This window comes from Pterocles gutturalis, unplaced genomic scaffold (assembly GCF_000699245.1).
Source record: "Pterocles gutturalis isolate BGI_N339 unplaced genomic scaffold, ASM69924v1 scaffold12477, whole genome shotgun sequence".
NCBI lineage: Eukaryota > Metazoa > Chordata > Aves > Pterocliformes > Pteroclidae > Pterocles > Pterocles gutturalis.
In genome coordinates this window covers 43,823-66,221 of record NW_010115497.1, presented here as the reverse complement: position 1 = coordinate 66,221, position 22,399 = coordinate 43,823, and the positions used below count along the sequence as shown (strand labels likewise).

Here is a 22,399-nt window from a genome sequence, read left to right as displayed (position 1 = left end):
AAAAACAACACATGTTGCCTTAAAACAGATGGCAAACATTTTAACTGCATTGCATTACATTTCAGTGAACTGTATCTGGCATCCCAATCAGAGGTCTGATGTAATTTTCTACTATTTTTTAACCACACAATACAGTCTACACACGTTATGTTTAATGTTTACTGACTTCAATTGTAAAATGTGTTAAGCACATTTTACAAATAGAATAAGAATACAAACAAGCCAGCAATCAAGTTGGTACTATACCTCTGCAGCAGTTGTTCAAGAGCTTTTTCAAAAGTTGGTCTCTGGTTTGCGTTCATCCAGAACTGGGGATAGTAGGAATAACTGATAAATGTTTTCCCCTCATTGATGTTATGATAAGATTTAACATCATGAGTCTTTTGCCACTCCTGAAGAGTCTTATTCACTCTTTGTATTAGATAGTACATCATCCCTCTGTTAGTTGAGTCACCTATAAAAAGAATCTTTGGATGCAAAAAAAGATATGACTTAGAAGTTGCACATTCCAAAAACCAAAAACTAAAAAAATACAGATAGTCTTGAGGTTTATAAACCCTTCTCATAATGTTCAAGAAATATTTCTGTGAGCTGCCAGTTCTCCAGCCCTGACATCTCAGTATTAAAGTTCTCCTTACCAAAATCTGTGTGATCTGATTAACAAAAAGCTATATTATGTGTTTCAAAGACAAAAAGCATAGGCTATAGGTAGCTACAGCTGCATAGTTAGTCATGCATTTTTCATCTTTGTTGGTAATTTCTTTTACTTATTTACTTCCAATTGCTAGCACAGAGCCTCTTGTAATTGCTTGCAGCTTCCTGCTTTCGTTCCTCCAGTTTTTCATGTGGTTTGTTCCTACACAGCACGTCTTGGTTAATGTCTGTCTTCCATAAACTTGATTCATTAGAATTTACACCAAAGTAACACACACACCAATGAATGCAGCTGCTGCCTTTTTCGTAGAGAGATGGTCTTTCTGCCCTTTCAGAGAGGGGGAAACAGGAGGGTTAGTTTGGTGGCAGATAATCTGAATAGAGTCCTGGCATGTGTGAGATGACCACCGGGAAGCACTGTGGCCTGAAGGGAGTTAGAGGTGCTGTCATGATGACAGAAGTACTTCAAGTAGCAGCAGTCTTCATTGGGCTACCCTGAGCTTGCAAATTAATGAAGAAGTTAAATTTGAGCTTGCTCCTACTCATTCCTTAGACTCCCCTGACAAATCAAACACCTCTCTATGTGGAGACCACAGAACTTAACGTGTAGGGTTTTTAAATGCAACTGCCCTATTTTTAGTGGATAGGTTGCTGAAGAGAATGTGTAAACAATGCCAAGAGTCCAAAGGGGAAGAGAACTCAGGTTCACTGTGGTTTGTCAATGAAACTGTGTGAGTAATCAGTTACTACCACAGTCACCTCAGACAGATATCCACAGAGGGGCATAAGTGTAAAAATGGGAGTCAGAAACCCCACAGAGCCATAACACAGTAATAGCCCTGTTCTCTGCAAAGCAGTATGCAACTTCTCCTGCCTCCTCTGGCACTTGGGATAGTTAGCACCCTGCAAGTTGGGTTTTTGTTGCTTGTTTTTTTAATTTGATTTGGGGTTTGATGCTTTACCACTTCCACCTTGCATATTTGGTTATGCAAATAAAATTCAGACTGCACAAGATTACTTGTCTAAGAACACATTTCCAAAGCTTCTCTTAGAGATTTTATGTGGTGAAAACAGCTTGAATTTCTCTCATCTAATACATCGCTATTTACCTATGCCCTTCAGGAATGTCACAGTTTTAGGAACTGATTCCAGTTCCCAGTATGAACCTCTTGTGAGTAAAAACAAGCCATAACAGTGTACCAACGATGGTTCCCATAGAACAGAAGCAGTTTCAGATTAACATACCCTGATGTGGTGTCAGGGCCAAGAATGGGCATGACAATGACTTGAACTTCCGATGCCTTGCCCATTGCGGGCTGCAGAGAACCCCTTGATAGATTATGTATGGTAGCAAACAAAGTAAAACACACACTGAGCATATAGAGGCTCTTTTACCTCCTGTCCTGGGCCTCTCAAAGCTGTTTCATAGAGCAAATTCTTAAACAGGTGCTGTTCATGCTTGGACTGCATAAGCACTTCTCTCACATGCAAGGGGGTTTCCAATTCTTTTCACATTGTGTCAGAAGAAACCCTTTAAACCAAGTATGACATGACTCTCAGAAGTCAAGGATCCTTGGAATCTTGGAAGGACTGGTTTGATAGTCTCTCCCTCCCTGACAGACACAAACATGCACACAATTATTTACAATTAGGACGACAGTCCATGCTTACAATGTGTCCTAATTCTAAAGTAGGTTAACTTGAGGTTTTAAACAATTCTTTTAACTTGCAAAATCTCTTAATCTCTCCAATCTGTCTATATCCATGTCTCTTTAATCTCCATTTCATAAGTCCATCACTGTGGTATCTAGATGTATATCTATTTAAAAAGCAGTTCTCAGATCTTAGCAGGCAAAGATATCATTAACCTGCAATGTGGGTGAGAACATTTCTATAAAAACACAGAACATCATTAGCAGAATAACAAACAGGCTCTCTACCAGGTTACACACATAGAGCAGTTGGTAGAACATTCTAGATTGTTTTTCTTCTGCTTCTAATAACACACGATACCATTTTGTTATCACTGCCCATGGGGTTTTCTAATTGCAAAGAAGTGTATTCAGCCATAAATTACAGTGATATGGCAGATGGGGCATTTTTATCTCAGTCTTCATTCTGCTGTGACTAAGACTTTTATAGATATTTTCTCCTTCTGACTGTATTTGGTTTAGTCTCATCTGACACTGAATTCAAATAGCAGAACAATACCCTTCATGAAAAAAAGGAGAGAAGAACCATGGCCAAGGCCAATGGATGTGATGCACAAGTGGTGTGTTTTGCCAACTCTGTGTATTCTCTAGCAATTTAAGAGTGAAGTGATATTCTAAATCTTTCCAAAGTCTCAAACATTGCAGAGCATCAAACACTGCTATCGACTCATTGGCCTCTTTCCCATTTTTTTATTATGTCAAAATTAGAGAACACCTGCAAATCTGCACACACAGAGCATCCATTCATTAAGACCTGTCTGCATCCAAGAATCTGCTTCTAACTATTGGTGCAACTGTGCTGTGAGACGTGTAAATCCTGGAAAAATAGACAAATTCTTCTTTTTCTTCTCCCTAAAAAAATTCCATATGGAAAAACAGGACTTTTGTAGGGAATCCTACCTGCAAAGTAGCTTTTCAAACTGCCCATGTGCAGAGCTGGTTAAGCACATTTTGCTGCGGTATGCAGACGATCAGAAGGCATCTTTCAAAGTATACACCTTTTGCAAGTCAGCTTCATTTACAGAAAATGCTTGGAAGACCCAAAGGCTAAAGTAAGTGGTGTACAGCCCCAGGAAAAAAACTTATGTCCTTCAACTAAGCCAAGAGCTTAGATGAATTAGAATAATTATTCAACATAATTGAATGTGTGGTAGCTATGGCCATATTTATTTCTATACCATTACATGAACTTACTATAGTTGTGCATGCGATGTAGTGTTTAATATGATTTGAACCAGGGGCTCTGGGGATGATTCTGTATTTAGCTCTATGACAATATTGAGCAAAATGATGTCTCAGGTGTGTACAATATGCCATATCTCATTTTCTTTACAGTCTGGCACAAGGCTTAGTCATGTACTGTTCAGGTCAATGGGGCATTTGTCTGCAGGATGACTAAAGGATCAGACATATATAAGGCTATAATTTTACCAGACAAAGAACAACACTTTCACGCAGACAGATGTTTTCAGTGTCTTCTGTTGCAACGGTTTTGTGTGAAAAATTCCATTATAGCTTACAGGCTTTAAAAGATTGTGTAAGCATAGTGGAATTTACTTCTTAACCAGACCTATCATTATAAATTAACCACACTTAGGAAATTTAAACACCTGTAAGTCCAAAACACTACTTAACTTTAAAATATTATTAAGAAATTATAAGTTAAAAGTCCTGTTTTAACAGCTGAATTTTAAGTACTTCAGCAAATATTGCCTTTTCATATTTCCTGTTCTTAATTACACATGACTCAATAGTACTTTTTTATAAGACTAAACTCTGAGTAGTATTTCTCAATGATAAACAAAATACATATCCCCCCTGCTATTGAGGCCAGCTTTCTATATGCTGCTAATTGTATAAATAATTACCTGTTAGAACCCCTTTTCCTTCACCCATTTTTTAAAGTTCTTGTACAAAACCAAAGCATCATGCCTTAATACAATTGTGTAAATCTTACAGCAAAAACTCATAAACCACAGTTACAGAGGAATTTGTTGAGCCAATACAATACAGATATAATACTTTTATTATGATTGCCTATTTCATTGACTCAATTAGGGCACACATGTAGCGTTCCCTAAGAACAACACAGCCTGCGTCTCGTTACCCCTAGTTAGAGTTTAAAATGGAGGAGAAAAGGGACAGCTGATATTAAAAGTGGACTGAATGAAAATCTACTCAGTCAGAATCACATTAGTCTCAACACTTCAAAATTTTCCTGTTTACTGTGTCTGAAATACAGACACATGACTGAGTAGTCTTACTAACACATCATAAAGCAAAATAAGGCCTCATGAACTGTTTTTGTGGATGTATATTCTTTCTCATGTCCCCACCAGTCTGACTGTTATTGTTTCACTACAGGTGGTCTCAGGTTTTTATGAAAGAGAAACAACTTATCCCAAACACAGTTTTATATGCACACAGATTAAAATAGCAGTTAATGATGATGTGAAATCAATTGGAAGTCATAGCCAGGGAAAACGAATTTTTATTGTAGACGGAGATGGTAAGTTTAGAGGTGAGCTCTGAAAAAAAAAAAAATTTAATATGAGAGCAGCCTGGAGATATAAAACAAATTAGAAAACATTTTTGAAGGCTCATTTATGATGTAGATAGGAAGGAAGTGTTTTGTTTGGGTGACCATAAACATATTTCAGAAATATTGACAAATGCATAGAAAAAATTAATGAGCAAGAGATGTAGCTGAATGTTGCATTTTGCAGTTGTTCTATGAAACATGGGAAAAACAGAATGATTGCACTTAAATATTCAGTTGATCTTACTTGTGCTGCATTTCAGTCAAAAAGAGCATTCACCGTACATCTTATTTCATCAGTTGCTGCAGTGCACCCAGTCCAGGGGCACTGCACAGCTGTGGTTAACTCATTGCGTGCTTCCCTTCGCAGTCATTAGAAGTAGAAAGACAAGTAGGCTTTTTTTATCCTTTTTTATTTTTTTTTACATATAAAACTAATAGGGGAGTATAAGAAAACAGACTGCAGTTATCATATTTGGAATTTGGCAGCAGCATAGTGATTAACACCTCCTGTTTAAAAGAAAAGACATAATCACAGACACTTACGTTGTTTATAATATCTTATAATGACATTTTAACCTTAAGAAGTAAAGCTAGCAGGTCAAAATACTGAAAACAAATTAATTTTTTTTTTTTTCAGAGTCTTCAGTCTAGTGAATCACAAATACCACTACTTGCTTTGCCTTTGATTCCTGGTCGAACCTCGCATGACTCTGAACTTTTTATGAAGAGTATTCAGAAGAGAAATTCAGTCATAGAGGGCTGTTAGCATTTTGATGAAAAGTATATTTTGAGAAATGGACACTCATGACTGAGTTGTTGTTCTTATCAAACTTCAGCAAATGACAATATAAATCAAACAGCATTCTAGATCATCTCAGTGTCCTCGTTTGGGCTGATGATTTTTCCCTTTATGGTTTGCAACTCTCTCTTTTTGCAGTATGTTTACAGTGTTGAAACCTTCAGCTTATTTTACTTTTATATTATCTTTATTGTGTAGAAGTCAGTGATCTCTGTAGTACTTAAAGACAAGGTATATAATGGCTTTAAACTAATATAAAAAATAGCAAATACAATATTTATAGAGGTTTACCAAAATCTCTTGTGTAATACAAATGCATTTGTTCACAAAAATTACAACTCACTGTCCATTCAATAGCTTCCTTATAAAAGATCCAGCTTTCTTAAACATATATAATAGAATGTAATACAACTAACAGGCAAAAGTCTCTTTCAGTGACAATCCCAAAAAATGTTTTTTCTATTACATCGCTTATACCGTGTAAAGTAATTCTGAAGTTTGCCTTAATCACAGACAGAATCACGACCTTATCACCCACACTGAAGACCATTTTTACTCATCTGGCTTAGGTATGAAGAAAGACTCTCTACATTCTTAGGTTCTGCTGACACGAGGGAGTTGATCCAGGCTCTACATTTATTTGTTTGGTGAAAGAAGCAAAAATGCTATTGCAAAATCCCCCACAAAGTTAAAACCACTGCAAAGTGATGACAAAAATAACATCAGAGAGAAAGATACAGAAGTATACCAAAATGAGAACATGCATTAGAGTGATGACTTTAAAAGAATAATCCAGTTAAATTGACACCTATGCAAAGGTAACAGAAGTTATCTAGCAGATTTTTACAAAGCAGTAAAGGTTATCAGACAATGACAGAAGACTTTTGCAAAAGATGCAGAATGGGAAACAAGTGCAATTAGTTCTACTGAGATTTTCCTCGCATGGTGTTAATGTAGGTCACATAGGACCTGGCTCAGATCAGTGACCTCAGAGAGTCAGAACATAGTGGAATTCAAATTAAGAAATCAAGCTCACAAACATTCATTTCACATTCTTTGTTTTAACATTGTCCTGGTTTTGATACCGGTGAATGTGAGTGGTCGGATTCAGGAGGTGGGAACGTCAGCACAATTCTCTGAGCAATACCTTGGCAATCCACTTCCCTAGTGGCATATCATTCCTCTGCTATCCTCCAATTGTCTGACCAAAGGGTGTTTGCTTATTGAAGCAGTCTGATGTCTATGAAATTAAAGACCGAAGCAAAGCTATAAAATTCATCTATATTTTTTGTTGTGGTCAATCCAGAAGTGCTGGTTTTGTACATGACGTGCAAATCAAGCTTCTCCTCTGTCATATAAACCTATGCTTTTTCAAAAAAAATATGTTAGGAGAAACCCACAGCTCTATAGTAATGGAGCAAACCACAGACAGAAGTAAAGCCAAATGTTAATGAAGAACTTTGTGCAGGACAAGAAATGACCACAAAAGGAGGAGGAAATGTTAATTGAAAGACTATTATTTTTGTATTTGTCTGTATAGAAATGCTCTCAGATTTTATCAAAGTGACACTTTTAGTTACTATTTTCTTACCTAGACAATACACTATAAAACTCTTTATAACAATTAATTACTTACTTTCTGGATATTTGTATCCTCAGTAAGGTACCTGAGCCTCAGATCAGAGCTCTCTCAACAGTTTTACAGTCATAGCATGCTTATTAAGGAGACCTTGTATTTCCAAGCAACCACCTTAGAAGCTTCACTACAAGAAAAGAATGTGCAAGAAGACTTGGTAAGATTAGTGTGCACAAGCAATGCCATGCATTAGGTATGCAGCAGAAGAAACCCAACTTGCATGTCAAGTGTGAGACAATCTGTGACAACAATGTAAATCCATCCTCCATTTACAGTCCTGATATACTCACTGCAGGACTAACTGGTAACCACATACTCCACAGGTCTTGAAACTTCACTGGTGTGACCTAAGCTCTATGCGAAACGTCAGCAGACAACTGTGACTGCATATGAGGCTAAATTATGGATAATGGGTGGTTTTGTCCCCGTGGATTTTCCATCCACATCTTTTTCCAATTATAACAAAAAAGGATTATTCTTACACATCAATTATAAAAACAGTTTCATGGCTTCAGGACACTAAATATCCAGGTGAATAAAAATAATTTAAAATGTAAATTCTGTTACATACCCTTCTGCCCTCCACACAGCGCTGGAGCTCAGGCTTGGCTAGCACAGAGTATCGGCAGCCGTGGGGCTGCCACGTTATTTCTCTCCAGTCACAGGTCCTGTTGTCAGAGCAGCTGAGACAAGGGACAATCCACTGCCCTGGAAAAGAGTAATGAGATGTCAGCATCTCCTCTGTATTTTTGTGAGTAGCCTTATCACACAGCAAGCAAGATATTTTAACGTATTTTGTCATGGGAGTTTTCCCTAAATTAAATGCACATTAAGAAGTGTCTAAAGACAAGATTCATTCTCTTCTACCACTAAACGTCTGAAAGTTGTGTGGTTGACTGAAGCTAGATTTTGAGACCCCCTTGATAGAAAAAGGAAACTAAGATTATACAGATAATGAAAGAAGATTACTTTCCCTTGAAAATACTAATTTCTCTAATTTGTGAGATTTCAGAGAACCATCCCAGGCTACACATACACATTTCAGATGGTGAAAGTAAGGCGAGATGAATAATTTATGTGATTTATTAGAGGCCAATCCCTATTTTCAAAAATGATGTTACAGATTAGGAACATAAAGTGGGATTACAACAATTCAGTGGGCTTTCGGTATCTCTTACCTAAGGCTGAGAGAAAACTTTTAAATTGCCTTTTTATTCAGATAGACACAAGAAACACTTTTCTCATCCACACAAGTGCACCTTCCTGACACTACTTCTCAGTGTCTATGTAGCTTTGCCAGCAAAACCTGCTTTTGCCTCTGATTAAAGGCGTTACACAAGGAAAAGTGCAGAAGCCCCCAGATCCTTGTGTCAATGCCACCAGGCCTTGCTAGCACAGCCAGGTTTCTCATTGCAGCCCAGCAAACAGCTCCAAAAGCAAATGTTTGCAGAGTTGTTCTGGTCTTAGAGTTTGTGACCATCACTACTCCCAGGAAGCAGCTCCGCAGCCAGGCTGTGTGCCTCACTGCGTGTGACAGATTGCTGCCACACAAGAAGCCACAGCAAAAAAACCCAGGCTGCTGCCTATCAACGTTTCCCAGGCCAGGGACTGAGTGGGAGGCTGAGTGAAGCAATGCCGCAGGATCCCAGTGGCCTTGGGAGAGACAGCTGCTGCCTGGGGAGCAGGGGAATTCCCAGGAGGCAGCCTGCGCTTGCACGCAGAGAAAGTCCCGAGCAAATATGTTTTGGTGATTAGCAGGGTGAGTTACCTTAGCAGGTAAAAAAAGTCCTTCTAAACAAAACCATCAAGAATTGTTTGAATGGGAGCCTGCACTGATACATCTAAGAGTAGAATATATCCCACGGTGCTACGACCGCGCAGCTCCATCTGCATAGCCTGCACAGCTGCCACTGCTTCGGCCCCGTGCAGAACACCCTCACCCCACCCTCACCTGCACTTGCAGATGATGTGGAGCAAGTAACGGCAGACTGGACCTAAACAAAAGCCTGGACACTAACTTTACCATGCTGTGGATCAGTGAGGACAATACAGCTCCCCTGGTTCTCATGGGTGCCTCCTGAAGGCTGCGGCAGGGTAGGCAGCCCGGCTCAGCACGGCATAAGGAGAGGAAGGAGGGGTGCTCAGCCCGTGGTGCCAGGTGGCAAGAGGGGAGATGGAGCTGCCCAGTGCTCCTTGCCCAGAGAGGTTCCAAACTTGTTTCACCTGTGTCCTCATCACCTAGCTGTTTGTCCTTAAGGATAACTTTCCCCACTAATTTAGTCAGTTGAGGACTGCTTTAGAGTTTAAAATTCATTAGGATGGCAAAATAGCGTCAGTGTAACGTGCTGATTTATTTGGGAGAAGAGAGATCCAAACTTTGGTCCCTCAGTGAGATTCTGTGCAGACTTCTTATCTAGGGGTTAAAGTGAATCTATCTAAAGGTACAAAGTAGACAACCCAGAGCAGGGAGTGCTCTTCCCACTGAACATCCTGCTCAGGTGGGAAACTGTGGGCTGAATTTGGACAATTTCTCTTTCTTGCAGCTTCCAGTGCTCTCCGTTGTCAATCCCTCCCTCATGCTGGCCCTCCCTCGGCTTTGAGGTCCCTCGCTCCAGGCTGTGGCTTCTTGTTCATCACAGGGCCAGGCGCAGTCTGACCCTCCAAGATTTCTGTGGCCACTTGTGGAACTTGCCCTTAGCTCCCTCTGTGCCTCGTTTGCAATCAATGGCAAAAGGGTCATTCCCAGCTTCATGGCAGTCGTACAGAGAGACTGAGAAGTGCAAGGTCTCAGGTAACACAGCAATAGGTGCTGTGCAAACACCTTTTACTGCTTTGTGTCTTTTGAGTAACAGAGTAGGGACAGAGTGGTTGGTGGGTTTGAGATCTGGACTCAGACTACCATTACATTCAAAAAAGATGTGAAAACCAGGCAGTTTTTTCCTGACATGGTAATTTTTCTTTCAGACCAAATACATAAAAGTTCTGGCAATGTCTGCAACATCTGAGATCCTTCATTTTATGGTATTTTATTCTTAACATCCCATACATTTATGAGCTGATCTGGTTTTAGGTAATAAACTAGAAAAGTAGAACTATATAAAATGAATATTGAGGTGCTGAAACATCTGAACAATAAAATTTTAAACTCTGGCAACAGAAAGCGATAAGTAGTTTTGGAAAAGCTTCTTTCAAATAGTGTGTTTGATTTATATTCAATAGCTCTCTTGGTATATTAAGAAAAAATAGATCCATTTTTGGCATGTCCTAAGGGTTAGTGCAAAATGTAAAACAATGAGAGAACAAGAATATATGGAGATAAAGTCATGTTATAGGAAGCACTGACATTTAATCCTAGTAGAATAGTTGCAGGTTTTATATTTATATAGATTTTTAAATGATGCATGTAAATTTAAGCATTTTTAATCCAATTATTATTAACTTTTCCTATTCTAACTTCACAACAGTTAGTCAGTGCATTCCTAACCCTCAAAAAAAAGGTTGTGTTAAAAGATTACACTCATATATAAAAGGGGAAGACAATTAACAATGGAAAATTGCAAACAATCAATACTAGTTTGGAAATTAAGCTTATTTTTTATGACAATTATAAGCTGGGGTTTCTTCCCATTTATATAAGGTAACAGCATGCAACATAGCTTTCAGCACCATTTCAGCCTGCATTTTGTGGTGCTTCAGCTAAAAGAGTTAGTATTGTCTCTACCAGGTGAAGGAAAGTTTACCTACAACTCAGTGAGAGCAAGAAAGAGAGAGCAGCTGTTAATTTAAATTTATTCACAAATTAAAAACTGGTAAAAACAAAGTTTTATGAAAGCCTCTAAGTAAGAGGTTTCCACGGGAAGAGTGAAAGTAAACTGGATTTTTGACTCATTAAATCAGTTTATCAGTTGCATACATAAATCTTCTGTGTAAGATATGAGACTAAACATTGACAGTGCTCCTACAAACAATTCTCCTAAAATGGTATGAAAAGAAATATACTTTAAAAAAATTCATTAGGACTGTTTACCTTGTATCTGAAAATATTAGCCTAAAGTTAAAAACTTTTAACTAATAAAGGTTGTACACTTAATTTGATAGTATTGTTTCTTCTGGGTAGGTCTTTCAGCCTCTTATTTTTATTCAACTTTTCCCATTGTCATATCCACAAATATATGTATTTTGCTTTCAAGTTCAAAATCAATTTTCTTCTACAGTGCCAAAAAATTATCCATATATATAAAAAAAAGAAATATGCTGAACTGATGACTCCAAATTTAAATATTTAATCTGGACTGATGTTAGTTTCTTGATTTATTATTAGTTTAATTTTACAATTGGTGTCTATATGGTATCTTAAGACTTTTAAAAACCGTTTTCTCCATGAATAGGGTAAAGATTTTTTTTTTCTTTTAGGTGCATTTGTGAACAAAAAAAAATAATCATTTTTAAAAGGACATTATTTTGATTCTACAGAATAAAGGACCTTAAACCTACAAACTTATGTCCAAACTGAAATTTACTCTTTGTAATCAAAGGAGACACTCATTTAGCTGAACATCAGTTTATATCTCTGCTGGACCTAAATCCACATAGCTGTTGAATGCAAAGAGAAGGCTTGTATAGAATTATGTTAAACTGGATAAAACTAAGACACATATGTCACAGCAGCGAGGCAGAACATTAGAAGTGAAGCTGTATTCTCTTACCCACCAGATTTTGTAATCGTCTGCAAAACAAATTTCCACACACCGCAGTAGCCTGATTCACCTGCAGGAATTTAGGACAACTTGGGGTTCTCATGGTCTCTATCAGTTCTCTCTCTCTGAGGACCCAAACATATGGTTAGAGCGTGCTGATTTCTGTATTGCTGATTATATAGCAATACTGAACCAAGAGCTACTTTTCCTATGACAGCCTGGTTCATACCCCATTGAAGCAAAGGAGATTTTCTGAAGGAGAAAGGATTTTTCATGGTTTGAGTTGGAAAGGACCCTAAAGATCATCTAGTTTTTTGTTGCAATAAAAGTCATAACTTCATTCCATGATCCAAATAAGATGGAAAGGGAGAAACTTCCCCTGTTGAATATTCCAATTTGTATTTATTGATTTAAAAAAAAAAAAAAAAAGAGAGAGAGAAAGAAATGGTGTAAATTAAGTGCATATTTGGTAAGACACTGAGCTTCCTCCAAAGAATAGTGCCATGGTGATCAGGACAGGAGGCAGCCAGTTCTGCCTTCGGTTAGACCCTGAACTACTGTCTCTGCACTGCATCAAAACACTAGAAATGAAGCAGAAAATCCTGGTTGTACTGAACTGCAAAGCAGACTTCTAAGTTTTACCTTTAATGCCAGAAGAAGTAAGGTTTCATCTCTGTCTCTGCTGTTTGGCCTCAGCCTCTGCCTATGTCTGCACAAATACATGCTTTTGCCAGCACAGATACATTTTGCTGCAATAGAACCTCAGCATCCCGATAGAACTAAGCTGTTCCCCAGTGTAAGAACAGTGTATGACACTGCCTTACTTCTGGGGAAGTTTTGAGTTCTCTTCTAAGAGGAAATGGCATTGCTTGGCTTCTCTGAAAATTTAACTTATTTAAATAAAAGAGATGTTGCTGCTTTAGCTGGGAACGTGCAATTGCTCCCATATGTGTTAGGAAAATGTTCACTGCCAGGATTGGGATATCATCCGGTTGTTACAAATTCGGAATGACTTTCCACAAAAAGCCATGCTTTCCAGTTCCAGTTGGAAGTTGTGACGTACATTAAAATAATACTGACGCTTGTTGCCAAATACTGCAAACCCCAGTTCTAGTTCTAGGCTCATCAGACACCTCTTGGCAATCTTCAATTTATAAGCAGAAATTACTCTTCCCTGTTTAATATACTTGTCCTTTGAGACTACATCTCCTGAAGTTTGTTTCCAGTTTAATTATGTATATTATTTGTAATATGTTTCCATTTTAGTTGTGCATATTATTTGCAATAAGGCTGTAAAAGATATTTTATATTCAGCTTCACTTAGCTAGACAGAGTATTCAAAAGAAGCATGTTGTATATCAGGAGAAACAGATTGTCTGCTCCAGAAGGGCTCTTCTACGGGTTTGGTTTAGGCTTTCCAGTCAGGAACTTTATGTCCTGGTATAGTAGCATAGGATGGGTTGTGCTTCCTTCTGAGTCACAACTTGCTGTGTGATTAAAACACACTCCCAGGTACAACAGTGTCTCCTTTGTGCATTCCCTTCATGTAACACTAAATTAATATATGCCTCTGTTTCACATGAAGCAATGAACTCAGGCAGATCCCACATTCCTTTTACTTTGTATTGATTATTGCATGAGTTTGTGCAAATTCACTGTTGTGAGTAGCTGCTGCTATGTATGGCAAGATAAAAAATACAGTTGTGTTAGTAGACCATACAGGAGTGTTGTGTTATTTTTTATTTGTCTGATAAAGAATTGAACAAAATTACTTAATGTCTAATCCAGCAACAATTTAAGCTATGAATAAGACTGCATACGGGAGTACTCCTTTGGATTACTGAGATTTGTACACTTGCATAAATCTTCATGCAGCTGTGTCCTAAACAGGAATACCTGTCTGATGATCTGTTGTAATCTTGGTTCTCACTAAACCAAGGAGATGTCTTGATTGTATTGGTTATTGCATAAAGTTTGATCTGTCCATCTTGTTTTTTTAAGGTATCAATGTATGTAAAACTACATACTTTACTGTTTTAAATTGTAATTTTTTTGTGTGTTTCCAGTATAGAAGTGGACATATAAAGTTCAAATGGATCAAAATGTTGTGTTCTTTTTCTAAAATTAGTTTTTATTTTGAGTAAGGTCTTCAATTTAGAATAGAGCATTTTTATTTTCAATGGTTTTGATGGAAATATTCAATGCATTTTAAAGGCTACATGACAATAACACAAGCAGTGGTGGATCACTGATTAGAACCTTATTAAACAAAAAGTGTCACATAAACTAATTAACCTGATTTTAAAAATCTATAACTATTACAAATGATCAGGTTAGTGCATGTTCATGGAAAAGAGGAAGCATTTTTTCTAGTTTTACTTTAATGAGGTGAATGAGTTAATTTTCAGAAGAAAGAGAATTAAGAACCAACCTTTTGTGTCTCCAGCTTCACAGGTCTTAAACACCGTCTGTGAAATTGCTGAGAGGTATTCATGAGACAGAGGCTGCAAGCCACAGGACTCCTCTGGACGAATTCGAGAGCCACAGTCCTGAATTAAAATGAAATCTGTGAAAATGACAGCACTGCATCCATCCATATGACTTTGAAATCCTCTTCAAGGACATTTAAAGAGGAAAAAAAATTATTTGGGGTTGGTTCTGCAATTCATTCATCATTTGCTCTTCAATATATATTTTTAATATGAAATTTACAATTCTTTTTCCATTCAGAAAATGGTTTTGTAATAAATTACCCCAATCCATAGTAAATGTGCAAGATACTACATTTGCTAAAGCAAATTTTGTTAAGGCAAACATATATAACATTCATGTAATGTCATGTTGTCTCTACTTACCATACAATCTCTACCCATAGGCCCTTAGCAATTTTGTATATATATCTGCAGTCATATGGAATACATTGCTGTGATGAAATGCCCCAAATTAAGTTCAAGAGATAAAGATGCATAAAGGAAAAGAGAAAGAAAAAAGAAAAATTTCACAGAGAAAATGTTTGAGCTAGTAGAGTGGTTACAAAAACTTATTCGAGGTACTGAAGGAAAGGATTTACTGTAACTAGAATCTTGTGGGTTGTCATGGGAGACATAATCCATTGTAAACCTCAGACACTACTGGAAGGGTAAAATAAATAATGGACATATTGATGTTTAAAAACATTCACCTTTTAATTGATTTTCTTGGTAGAAAATAATCTGATCTTTTTCCCATTCTAGTTAAGGAAATATTTGATCTATGTTTATGCTTGGATACAGAAATATGGACTGGTTATTAAATAAACAGAATGTAGTAAAGAACTAGAGACCATTAATGCAATGGTGTACACTGCAAACACACTTCACAAGGAGCTGTTTCTCACATTTTGATCCTTTCTGATAAACTTCATAGTAAAAATTAAAAAATAATCTTCCCACTGACTTCAAAGGGTTAAGGTCATTTTTGTGCAGTTGTCCTCTTCTCTGCTTGATGCTCTATAACTAGGCAAAGCTGTTATGACAAAATGAATGGCACGGTATCTTCTAGTATTAAACTGTGAAGTTGTCTTGGAGCCTCTGGGTCTGGACACACTGTGCAGCTATTTGACAGTATTACTTCAACTAACATTAACATCAGAAAGTTCCTACCTTGCAGTAAAACAATTTGCACAGGACTTCACAAGAAAGCCCAAAATTCCTGAATGTGCTGCCATTGCTCTCAACATAGTGCCATAAAATAACTTAACAGGGATTTTCTTGTTCATACCTCTGCTCAGGGTATGTGTTTAAACAGACCAAAATTGATTTTAATTGCATTCCTTGGACAATATCATTAACAACAGTTTCATGTGGCTGGTTTATTACTAATCACAATCAATAGACAGGTCAAACTACATCACTGATTCCCTTTGATATCGTTGTGTTTTCCAAGTGTGCAAATCATGAATGTTAAAAGACACCGCTTGTGTTTAATATGTAATTCACACCTAAAACTATAGGCTCATGAGAGACTGAGAATCACTGAACAAGACTTATTTGTTTCATCCATACCTTTCTGGGAAACCAGTCCTTTGTCATCATTGACATATTTAATATAATGTGCAAAATGAAACTGTGACAACTGCAGATTTACCACAGCTCCCTCAATGTACGCCACATTAAGGGCTTCTCTAACAGTGATTTTTTTAAAGTTTTCTTCAGGTGCTGCAGTGACATGACATCCTTCTTGCCTTGCCCAAAGATGAAACATTTTGTGTCCTTAAGTATGTTTACAAAAGATCACTCATGCCAAAGATGAGAGCCAGACATCTAAACTTAAATGATAGCTCTTGCTCTGTGTCTGTTCTCCCTGCAAACCTGCATTTTTAGAAGGCAGACATAAAAAGGCCCTTGAAATATCTGGACTAGAATCAAAAGAAAAATTCCCCATCGCTACGCACTTCAGTGCACGGTTAGAATCAACTCTGTAAGACTGGCTTGGAATTTTACTAGTAAACTTTCTTTTATCTTTAAGAAAGATTTTTTGGATGCTAGCAAATAAAAGAGGAATAAAGCTTTCCTCTGTACATCTAGACAGCTTTCAGTCACCATCACTTGATACGTAGAGAGTGAACATTTCTGGAGTAAATCTGCTGTGTGAAATGAGAATTGTTTCTCTTCAGACCACAATACAGTGAACTTGATTCTCCATAAAGTTCTAGCCTTTAAGGATCACACAGATTTTAGACCCCATTACTTTACAATTTTATCAAATTATTAATTTGGAGCTATCGATGCATACGTTATTTCATTTACTCATAGTCTAGGTGCCTGATTTAATAAGAATTTTGTTTGTTTAGCTTAGTTCTCAATAACTGCACTGTACTTCCTCTCAATTATATACTTATGCATATCCATAAATATACATATACATACATAGTTTCACTCAGGCATACATGAATTTTGAAAAAAAACCCAACATACCAGTTTTAAAATCATAGAGATATGTGTAGAGAGAGAGAGACTGAGAGAGAGATAACCAAAGCATTAGAAAGATGATCCACACACGCAGCTAATATCATAGAATGAATGTCATACAGGAAATACCATTGTAGTTGCAGTTATGCTTTAGATTAAGAGATCTAACTTAACTATTAATGGATTTTTAATTGCTGTTGTACCTTTTTACCACCTCTACCCTAATGAAAGAATGATTACTCTGAAATTGCAGTAATTGCTTGCAGATTAACCCTATAAACTTCCACCAAACTGGAAGCAGTTAAAAGGAGAGAAGATAAGAAGCCCATGACTTTCCTAGGAAAAGCCATACCAAATGGGGACAAATTTTCCATCTGCGCTCATTTGAATGGTCAGTGCTCCAGCAGTGGCACCAAAAAAATAAAGTTACTTTTAGCATCTACAGCTGCTGCTACCTGTCAGCTCAAGCAGGCACTTAAAAATAGGAAGGCAGGATTTTCAGAATTTTTCTGGAATAACCCAACTCTGTCCATCAAAGTTGTTGCTAAAGCCATAATTTTCAGTGGAAGTAGATTTATGCTAATAAATTGAATGCTTTGGAAACTCCCACCCAGGATGCTGTATCTAGGCTGTACACTCAGCTTTCTCAGTAAAAGTCCTTGCATTTGTGTTAAAATCCCTAGCGATCAATAGGAATGTGGGCTCAACACTTTAAAAAACAGGTAATTTCTGCTTAGGTACTCATGACTGAAATTGCAGCCAGCAAATCTACCTCTATGAGACTAATAATCAGTATATCAGAAAGATTTAAACTAAACAACAAGAGAACAAATAACTAAGCTCACAGGAATTCATTTTAGCATTGCATACAACCAACCTGTAGCCCAAATCCTGCATCTTTTTAACATCCAGAGCCCACATGTGTCTGGGAGCTACGGAATGAGATGAACCTCATTCACTATTTCTTAGCAAAGAATGGGGGAGACCTCTTCATCCATTGAGTTCTGACTCTGCAGTCCTTCGGCCGATGTTGCCCATCAGCCTGACAAGTCACCCAGCCACCTCCCCTAAGGCACAGCAGCCCTGCCTCATCTTATGATGCTGCCTGGGCTGCCTTATTTCTTTTGACTGTTTACATTTTAGATACGACAGAACAAAGCTTCCTGTGAAAAAGGGAATTTTGAACGCTTTTCTGTTGGTCTTTGTAGGCTCACTGACTGGACTTTATTTGATCTGGTTCTATTTAAGGTGACCCAAGTTTCTCATTAAATCCTTTTATGTCTCTTTAGTCCATCTTTTTCTATTATTTTACACATAATTAAAATTGGATGAAAAGTGATTAAAAATGATGCTATGGAAGGAATTCTAATAAAATTAGTCAAAGAGAGAGCTCATGAAACAGTGAAATTGTAACTTATTGCTAGGGAATAAATTGTGAGCAGATGGATTAGTTCCACTCAATCAACTTTATTAATATGGCAGTAACAAATGAAGGAACAGTTGGCATATTGACTGCTATTCAACTGTCTCCCTCTGTCCGGCTGCATTATTCAGTAATAGATGAAGCTCCAAAGACTCAGACGTTCAGGCTGGTTCAGTACAACACTTGAAATTAACTAGATTGAACTGAAACTCCTGAGTGTATAAAATAGATCTAGAAAACTCTCACAAGGAGAGAGGCAATCATCTCCCCAGAAATTTCAGTTCACTACTGCTTTCGGCTGGGAAAGAAGGACTACTATTATTCATCAAGCACTGTCTAAGAGATAGATGAAGACATTGCCTACATCAAAAGACACACAAATTCATTAAACAGAGAGTATAGGATTAATGGAGTGAACTGATGGAGTAGTGTGTCCATGTGTTGCAGCTATGTTTTAAAAGAAACTGCCACCACTGTGTTTTGTAAGGAACCTAATACATTCCATCTGCAAAAAATGGGATAATATTTCCCCGATGACCCCAAAGGCACTGTCACAAAAAACACATTAAAAGACTACGAGATGCTCAGTTCCACAGGGATCTGTTAAAGGGCCATAAAAACACTTTAGAAAGGGACTCTAGGCACTCACAGGGTTGGAACATGCAGTGCACAGACCTCAGTGGGAGACTGGGAATGATATGAAAAGCTGAAATACTGACCATATTGTCAAGGCATGGTGGAGACATCAGAGAACAGTTTGAAATGTGGACAAAGTGCAGCCATCAGTCTAAATTGCTTTCAAGTTCTTACTAGCACTATTCATGTTGTTGCTATTATTATTTTGTCTTAAGAATGCAAGCATATCATGTATTGCAGGATTTTTCTCTTTCAATCACAAACTTCTGCATAGAAATTTTTTTGGGGAATATCGTCACATACTTTAACTAGTGACAGAAGAATGTCATATCTACACAGTATTTTTACTATCTGCTAAAGAAAATCCCAGTAGGTGCCTCCCTACCAAGACAATTGCCTCAAAACATATACAGATTATATGGGCAAATAAATTTCATCTTGACATTAGAGGATGTGCAGTGTCCTCCTCTGTACTGAGAATGCTAACCTCACAGAAAGATAAGAAACTGTTTTGAGAACTGATCACCACTTCTAAAGAGAAAATATTGCAAGTTGCGTACCACTATTCTAATATCTCTTATGTGCATGGAGAATATAAAAGAATCCTTTCAATCTATGAAGGATTCGATTCAGTTCCATTTTGCATCATGTTTAATACTGCACACCTGAGGTCAGTTTGAGTCTGCATCTGCCTTCCTGCTCCCAAATAGTCAATAGTTCAAAGTTCTGCATTTGTGAACCTTAGAACAAAAATATTCACATGAGGGCTAAAAAGCGTGACTCGTAATCTAGCAGAAGCTTGTGAATTATGATTCTGAACATCTTAGAGATGCAGCAGAATCAGTTGAAGTAAGATGGATGATTGTGAAATCCAGCTCCATTAAGACTAAAATATTGTAAACATAAGTTTTGGAAATTATTTCAAACTGTACCTAAAGATACCTACAGCTTTTTTTTTCAGTATTTAAAGCTAATGTCTACATGGATTTTTCAACTGTTTGCTTAGCAAGCATGTTTTCTGATGCAGCTAACATTTTTTCCCAAGCAAGAACAGTGATGATTTCCAGCTTGTATGCTTTATAAACTGAAGGCATAAAGCAAGGAAAAGAGAGGAATGAAAAGAATTTAGTGTTTCTTCCTCCCTCAAAATGAAGATAAAACAGGAACAAGGAATAGCAGATAAAGAGAAGCATTTTACTTTTTTAGGTTCTGATGTTTTTTTCAGTTTAAAAAGTGAGACTGTAATGTTGACCTGGAGACTTTAAGAGCTACATCAGTTTTGGATTCCCACGTAGTCCTCCTATTTCCCCCACTCCTTTCCCAGTGCAAGCCCTGAATGTGAATTGACCTGAATATTGCCAAGTTCACTATCTGGAAATGGGGAATAGCTTGAGAAAATCATGTGCTTTGACAATGCAAGAAGTAAACATTTTATGTGATAATCAAAGGAATTATTAGGTATTTATGGTTCTCTCTCAATAAAGGGCCAATGTGTCTCTGACTGCTTTCCCTGGTAATGAAGGAAAAAAGTGTACTGCATTAGCTGGGACATCCCACAGCCTTGTGGCTATTTTTAAGAAGCATTCTTTTGTACCCTCCAATGCTCATGGTATATAGCATTCACAGTTCACATTGCAAAGACATCTACACGCCACATCTTATGTGCAAGAGGCACCTGAGCTCTAGCCTTGTCCTCTTGATTTATAGACTAAGACCTTTATATCACAGCCATGATGAACACAGCAGAAGAACTTGGACTGGACAGCTATCACTACATTCAGGAAGTGTGAGAGAAAGAATAAGTTGAAAAGCATTACTTTTCATTCTTGTATTCTGAAATTGAAACACTCTGACAATTAATACAATGCATTGAAAAAACATGTTAGCCGAGGACTCAGTCCAGTGAGCTATGCATCTGCTAAAGCTACTGTTGCAGCTGCTTTTCACAGTAAACAATGCTTGCAGATTTGAACTCAGTGTTTCAGTGTGTACTGTACCAAACACACCTCTTTCTCAAGTTTAGTACAAAATCCTGTAGACCTTACAAGAGCATCTATTAACTTTAGGGCTTGGGGCATACTGAGGTTAAGATTCCAAGAAGAGATTTAGGATGTTTGGGTCCAATTCACAACTCTGCCTCTTATTTTCTGTACCAGCTTGGGCAGATGACTGGGAGCTCCACCCAAAACAAACCACACCTATAATGTATCATCTCCAGCCCCTCACTCAGTTGCCACCAACCTCCTAAGTGCCTAAATTTCTTCTAGTGTGCATAGGTAAAACCACCCATGGCTCGGCGTAGCTGTGTTAGTCAGCTCCCATAGCCCTAACAGAGTTCAAAAATCCCTTTGCCAATCCCCTTGATAGGTGTTCTCAGGACATGTCACTGGGTGCATGCCTTGCACAAAGCATTCACTGGTATTTCCCCTTTCATTATATCAAGTAGAACATTTTCCTGTGATATCGGAAACACAGATTAAAGTCCCTCTTGTAACTGATTTGCAGCAGAGATTTCAGTTCAAGCTCACAGTATCTTCCTTCCAGTCAGTGGGATACAGGCTATTCCGGACAGTTCTGTTTCAGTGACTCCCAAGGAAGCTTTTTGTATGTGCTTTGTGCATATAGTAAAATACTGATTTGTAAAGAGCCTTGAACCTGCTCCACCCACAGGCTAGATGTGTGTAAAGAATGGAGGCTGCAAGTGGATGGAGGGAGCACCACCAGGCTCCCCGTTAACTGTTACATGAGAAAGGAGGGACTGAAGTAGGTACTTAACTCCCTGAGAGACCGTGTTGCAATTCAAAGTGGAAGAAACGCTCTCTGGTAACCCAAGACTGGATGTGTAACTCCCAGAGAAAAGTACACTTAAGATACATTCCTTTCCATATTATTTTCTGCTGGGCAATACATCTGACTCCCTAATCACTGTGCTGGCTTTGGTAGATCTTATTTTTACAAGCTGAACTCTGTTATTTGAAATTTTAAAAACGTACCCAGACACATTTTGGTGTGGTTCTTTTCCCTAGCTGTATCAGTTGTTCTACTAAAAAATATGAAACTTTTCTCTGCAAGCTTTGCCTCACTAACACTCCCTGTGCAATGTATAAGGTGCCTGGACTTTGCATGTTTCACTAGATATCAGGATGCTTAAACTTCTCTCTCCCCAACGGATTCTCCTGACATCCACTGGACATGAGAAAAGGAATGTAATACTGACTTTTTTCAGCAAAATATTAATGATGAATAGCAAGCTGGTGACTGCCAAACGGGATTAAAAAGAGCTAAGTTCTGCAAGTCCAGTTCAAAAGAAGCACTGATTTTGCTTCTTTTTTCTTCTTCTCATTAACACTG

The 22,399-nt window shown here is 37.7% G+C and overlaps 1 protein-coding gene across 1 annotated transcript in view; it reads right to left on the bottom strand.

Moving 5' to 3' along the window:
* CPED1 (cadherin-like and PC-esterase domain containing 1) overlaps nucleotides 1-22,399 on the bottom strand; it is a gene marked incomplete at its 5' end in the record, with an annotated part of 73,491 nt that overhangs the window by 8,543 nt on the left and 42,549 nt on the right. Inside the window, 3 exons of the mRNA XM_010075205.1 lie at nucleotides 247-467; nucleotides 7,915-8,051; nucleotides 14,472-14,589. Coding sequence (XP_010073507.1) covers nucleotides 247-467; nucleotides 7,915-8,051; nucleotides 14,472-14,589 — 476 coding nt within the window. The remainder of the gene's footprint in view (nucleotides 1-246; nucleotides 468-7,914; nucleotides 8,052-14,471; nucleotides 14,590-22,399) is intronic.